General features: G+C 47.4%; 1 protein-coding gene across 2 annotated transcripts; it reads left to right on the top strand.

Annotated features, from left to right (window-relative positions):
• Nucleotides 1–189: 189 nt before the first annotated feature.
• Nucleotides 190–1,343, top strand: Tmem256 (transmembrane protein 256). 2 transcript variants are annotated; one of them, XM_087910438.1, is made up of 4 exons: nt 190–303; nt 622–653; nt 916–996; nt 1,093–1,343. In XM_087910438.1, exons 1-4 carry the CDS (start codon nt 270–272, stop codon nt 1,234–1,236), a joined length of 291 nt encoding a protein of 96 aa, XP_087766564.1. In that variant the 5' UTR covers nt 190–269; the 3' UTR covers nt 1,237–1,343. The 2 variants fall into 2 exon arrangements, with proteins under 2 accessions (XP_087766564.1, XP_087766563.1); XM_087910437.1 differs by having other exon boundaries at nt 199–354.
• The last annotated feature ends 5,066 nt before the right edge of the window (nt 1,344–6,409 follow it).

Raw genomic sequence — 6,409 nt, 5'->3', positions numbered from 1 at the left:
TCTGTGACGCAAATCCCTTAGTCCCGCCCACAACCTCACCTCCCACTGCTCCGCTCCTCTGCTCCTAATTGGTTCTAGTTTCTCCGCCCGCCAGACGTCTTCCCCACTCAGCACAAGTTTTACAAAGGCGTATACAGGAGGAACCGGGGCACTAAATGAACACAGCGCTGATTGGGCACCTTTGGACCTTATTTGCATGGGCAATCTGGATTGGCTGACTTCTTGGGTGGCCAGGGCGGTGTTGGTTCCGCGCGTGACCACCCACAGCTATGGCCGTGGCAGGGGCTGCTTTCCGCCGCCTAGGTGCCTTGTCCGGAGCTGGGGCCTTGGGTTTGGCCACCTACGGGGCACACGGTCAGGGGACGTGGGATGCAACTGGGCTGGGGGCGATCAATGGGGGCTGGTGCGGGAAGGAACCTGTAGGAAGCGCTCTGTCTCTTATGGAGTAGAGATCCCTTGGAGTCCAGTTTTTCAGTGAGTCCAAAAGCTTCTCAGTACTACTCGACACCTGTTTCGGAAGCTTTCGGGAATGCCCTTTTTCGCCAGTGTCTGCTTGAGTTCCCCGGAGATTGGGACGGTCGAGACTATTACCCATCTGATAACATTTGCTTCTCTCCACAGGCGCCCAATTTCCGGATGCCTACGGGAAGGAGGTGAAGTAACAGCACTGGGGATCCCGAACTACAGGCGCAATATCTGGGTGTCCTTAAACTTGGGGGAGGATAGAGATGTGGAAAGTAGAGGGTGAGGAGATGAATGGGAGGGGCTGCAAGCCTGTGGCTTGGGGACCTGGGGGAGGGCAGTAAACTGGGACTTGAAGTGCTGAGAGTGGACTTTGGTTCTTTGTGGCACTTCAGGTTCCTGGGCTTCTGTATTGCTTAGGAAAAAAAAAATCTCTTTTTTTTTTCCTTGCAGCTCTTTGACAAGGCCAACAAGCACCACTTTTTGCACAGCCTGGCCCTGTTAGGGGTGCCCTATTGCAGAAAACCCCTCTGGGTAATCAGCCCTTTGCCTAATTCTGACCAAACCCCATTCATTCTCTCATATGGCTTTGTTTGATAAACACTGTATTCTGTTTTCCAATTCTTTCAGGCAGGATTGCTGCTAGCTTCTGGAACTACCTTATTCTGTACCAGCTTTTACTACCAGGCTCTGAGTGGAGACACTAGCATCCAAACTGCGGGTCCTGTTGGAGGGAGCCTGCTGATCTTGGGCTGGCTTGCCTTGGCTTTTTGAGGTCTCCTGTTTAGTTGTCCTGTCCTGGACTTTCTGTATAACTGAGGGTGGAGGAGGGTAAAGCAGAAAAGAAATTAAAAGAAAATGGCAATAAAGAAATAAAGAACTTTGGCATCTTCATTCATCTAACCCGAGCAAGGAAGGGTAGAGCGTCAACCTTTGAATCCCTTGCATTTCTCAGACTTACTAATAAGCCTTGGCTCTGGAATACTGTGCTTTACAAGGTGCGGTAATTAATGGTGGGCAAAACTCATGTAGAATGCTTGAAATAATGCAGCTTCCTATCAAAGAAGCACACAGGAATGCAGATTTTAGTAAGTCCATTCATGTAGTTCATTGAAAGTTTTCCCCCAGTGCTGGGGATTGACCCCAAAGCCTTGGAAATGTTAGACAATTTCTCTACCGTTGAGTTATATGCCCAACTGCCTCCTGCCGTCGCCTCCTGATAGTTGAGATTACTGGTGTGTATACCCGGCTTCATTAGAATCTGGTTAGTAGAGAATGGTGGATTTAGCCCTGTCATTCCAGGGTTGCCCTTTTCATCAGTATCCACCTGGAGGAAGAAATGTGTTACATACCCACACACTCTAGGTGCGAGAGCCAGACAAGACGGAAGGGCCACGTGTTATAAACGTCAGAGCAGAAGCAGAGTGTTATGTATTGGACATCAGAAAATGACTCGCAGTGTTGGAGATGGACCTTAAGTCCTAGTATGTGGAGGAATTCAGTGTAAGGAGACTGAGGTAGAAGGGGAAGGGTGTGGCAGCATCATGGGTCTTCTCTGTGGCTGAGTTTTGAACTGAGGCAGGAAAAGAGACACAAGGTTGCAAAGCAGATCTGACTGACACTCATAGAATGGAGAGAAACGGAAGCTGTTTAGGGGCCAGCATTTAGTGAGCCAGTGTTGATGGAGTAGCAGACACCAAAGAGGGCCAACCTGGGCAAGACGGATGCTGCCCCTTCCTGACGTAGTTCTTAACTAGTAGTAGGAACTGGGTTGGAAACAACTAAACACAGAGATACATTGGTTGCTATGCACTTAAAGGGAAAGAATAGTGGGGCAGCTGGGCCATGGAGTATGTTCCCACTCTGATGGGAAGACCCCATCCAGCAAGGAGGTCCTAGTGAAATAGGACCAAAAAGGCAAGAACTGAACTAGATCACATAAAATGTCTATCGTTTAGACAGTGTCCACACACCTTCAGAAAACAAAGTGTGCACCTTCAATATATTATATAAACTGTGCTTTAAAAAACAAAGCCAGATGTGGTAGTACGTGCAGTACTTGGAAAACAAGACGCTGAAGGATCACAAAGGCCAGCTCAGGCTATGTAATAAGACTCTCTCCGAACAAAAACACAGGGTGGGCCTGGAGGGATGGCTCAGTTGTTAAAGGCTAGGCTCACAACCAAAAATATAAGAGTTCGGTTCCCAGTACCCACAGCTGCCCCTCCAGGTACGTAAAATAAATAAATAAATAAATAAATAAATAAATAGATAGATAGATAGATAGATAAAATAAAATAAAAAAACAAAAACACAGGGTGGTCCAGGTCGGTGGTAGCCGCAGTATCTGCATACTGGGTGTCTTGTTTTGACCATGGCCGAAAGGGAGACATGTATTCAGGCAAAAGGAATGGCTAACAAGACAGACCGAAAGAAGCAGCCCCAAGTCCTCGAGATAAGAGAAAAGTCAGATGAATAGGAGTAAGGACAAAATCAGCGTGGTGTCCATGAGCTAAGAGACCCCAGATGGTGGGTACAGGCCTTAAAGATGGAGGTTAAGTTGCTTAACTTTTATGTACAGTACAGTAGTTAAGTTACTAATTTTTAAGTCGTTCTTTTTGGCTTTTATTTGTGTGTGTGATTTTATCTTCTTGAGATAGGGTCTCCTATATCCCAGACTGGACTCAAAGACCCTATATAGAAAAGGGTGATTTTGAACTCTTGATTTTTTTTTTTTTGGAGTGGGGAGGCATTGAGACTGGGTCTATCTATCTTTCTACCTATACCATCTATCTATCTATCTATCTATCTATCTATCTATCTTTCTTTCTATCTCTGGTGTGCTGGAACTCACTCTGTAGACCAGACTGGCCTCAAACTCACAGAGATCCACCTGACTCTGGTGGGATTAAAGGCATGTGCCACCACCGCCCTGGCTACACTGGCATACTTTTAAGACTAGGATTTTTATTTCCTACCCTCATCTCTGCTAAGATTCAGGTTCCTTTTATTTTTTAAAAATTTGTTATTATTATACGTGTGTGCATAGTCTGGATATCAAAGGACAAACTTTAGGGGTTCTCTCCTTCAGGCATGGGCTCTGGGAATAAACTCAAGCCCTCACTCTGGCTTGCAGAGCAAACGCTTCTACCTGCTGAGCCATCCCACCAGCTCTGAGCTGCAGATTCCTGTGCTAACAGCTTTTGTGTGGCTTGTGTCTTTGTTACTTTTCTGTTGCTGTGATTAGACACCATAACCAAGGCAATTTATAGACGAGTTTGTTTGGGGCTTATAGTTTCAGAGGGTGAGTACATGACTAGCCTGACAGGGAACATGGCAGCAGGCAAGGCAGGCAGGCAGGCATGGCACTGGGGCACCAGCTGAGAGCTCACATCTCTACCCACAGGCCCCAGGCAGAGGGCTAACTGGGAATGGTGCGGGCTTTTGAGGTGGAACCTGCCTCCAGTGAAATGCCACCTCCAGTAAGGCCACACTTCCTGAACAGCTCTCCCAGCTGGGGACTTAGTGTTCAACTATATGAGCCTATGGGGGCCGTTCTCACTGAAATCACAGCTGTTTGCGTGACGTGTGCTTATGTAGCTCATGAGACCATGAGGTCTCAGAATTTCTGTGTATCCATGGATGACCTTGAACTCTTGATCTTCCCGCCTCCATCTCCCAAGTGCTAGGATTACAGGCCTGAGCAACAGGTCTGGCTTGCCAAAAATTTTCAGGGTCATACCAAGCGAAAATCTGCATTAGTGTGAGAGGATGCCGGGAGCTGTCACAGCAGGGCGCAGGCATCTAGAGCACATACACCGAGCATACAGGAGGGATCAAGAGAGGGGTCCCCGGACTGAAGCTTCTTTGGGGCCCACAGCATTTCCCGTATGTGTTAGTTTCCCACGACAGGACTGGACCACAGAACTTGAAGGGAACACAAGTCAACAGTAGAGAACTCGATGGTTTGGTTCACCAGGCTTACAACCACAGTAAGGTTTCCAAGTGGTTCACAGTATGGACTTTCTCTTACTAAAGCTGGACCGGGTAGAGAGTGCCTTGAACCATGAAGATCAATATGATAAACCCAGACAGGAAAACAAAATAGAAGCCCAGGGCTGGCTGGGACACAGCTGAGTAGCAGACCACTTGACTAGTGTGGATGGGCTTCCTAGCACCACACATACACACCACACACACACACACACACACACACGTGCACACGCACAGGAAGGTACTGTAAAGATGATATTGACAGTAAGAATAGAGATAGTTCCTGAGCAGGTTTCTGTTTTTTTCCTTTAAAGACAGGCTCTCACTATGTAGCCTGGCCGTAGAACTCACTCTGTAGACTAGGCTGACCTTGTCTCTGCCTCCCGAGCGCTGGGATTAAAGGTATATACCATTCTGCCAGGCTGAAGTCAGGTTTGTTATTAGTGGAATTAACTACATAGTTAGGCATAATGGTGAATGCCTTCAATCCCAGCACTTGGGAGGCAAGGACAGACATATCTCTGTGAATTGGAGACTAACCTGGTCTACAGAGAGAGTTCCAGGATAGCCAGAGCAACATAATGAGACCCTGTCTCAAGTAAAAGAAAAGAAAAGAATAAAAAATGAGCAACGTGCTCTGCATGTGCAGTTGTAAGCTAAAGCGGGTGAGCTGGGGCTCACATTTTTCTAACACCTCCCAAAGTTAAATTCTTCTAATTCCCGGGTCTCAAGAGATGGCCCAGTGGTTAAGAACATTGGCTGCTATTCTAGAGGACGTGGGTTTGATTCCCAGCACACACATGGCAGTTTACAACCCTAAATCCCATTTCAGGGGACCCAATGCCTTCTAATCCGACCTCCACCGGTACTGCGTGCACCCTGTGTAGACACACATGCAGGCAAAACACCTATACACATAAAATAATAAGAAATGGAAAAAATGCAGACTTCAGCAAGGGAAACATGGCCCTGGTTATTAAAACCATCCAGGCCAGTGTGTTCAGTCTTCCACTGAAGTGGGCTTGTCTAGACTTTGGAGGCTGTTAAGGCTGTGTTTCACAGTTTGTAAGAAGTCACCAAAGGAAAGGACACAGTATCTTAGAAGTAACAAGCCAACAGGAGAAGAATACCCATGAAAGCAGGGATTGGATGGGCAGGCAGGAAATGACTGACGAGAGCAAGAGGGGCATCTGTGCTGTGCAGCGGGGTCTCCTAAGCCAAGTGTGACTCACCTTCCAATTCTCTTTTTCTTACATCCTATCTCTGAGCCATGATGAAGTCATGTTTCCTCAAATACACTTACTACTGCCCTGGTTTCTGGTCCAATACATCACATTATACTCAGATTTGCCTCTGCCTACCTGCAGCCTCATGAGTTCTAATACAGTAGTTCTCAGTTTTGCCTGTACGATAAAAGCTAGAATCCTCAGAGTTCCTGTACCTGCACCTCGTCTCAGACATCAAAATATAATTGATAACAAGATCCAGGCAGAAGTGGAGGGCTGTTTTTGGTTTTGTTTGTTGCTGACCTGGAACTCATGGTGACCCTCCTGCCTCGGTCTTCAAAGTACTGCAATTTCGGTAGTGATCGACACCTACGTAGATGCTATGCTTTCTTTTGAGGGAGGGGGTCTTTAGCGAATCTTTCTATTGTAGACCTGACTTGTTCTGGAACTCACTGGCCTCATACCTCCTGCCTCTGCCTTCCTGAATGCTGGGATTACAAGCGTGTGCCACCATGCAGGGAAATGGGGACCTGTTCTGTTCAAGTGTTTTTCCCTGAGCCTCACCTCATGCACATTCATTATTGATCCCTCTCGGCAGTAGCCTGTCACGCGTGTGATGGGTGCACCTGAATTGAGAGGTGCCAGAGTGGGTGAACGCTGCGACAGGGAGAGAGCACAGCGAGGTCGCCCGGTGGTAGAAGAACGCCGAGCCAATTCTGGAAGCCAGT

Source organism: Myodes glareolus, chromosome 9 (genome assembly GCF_982192425.1).
Source record: "Myodes glareolus chromosome 9, mMyoGla1.1, whole genome shotgun sequence".
In the NCBI taxonomy this organism is placed as follows: Eukaryota; Metazoa; Chordata; class Mammalia; order Rodentia; family Cricetidae; genus Myodes; species Myodes glareolus.
Note: the sequence above shows the minus strand (reverse complement) of the source record. Positions and strands in the feature narration are given on the sequence as shown.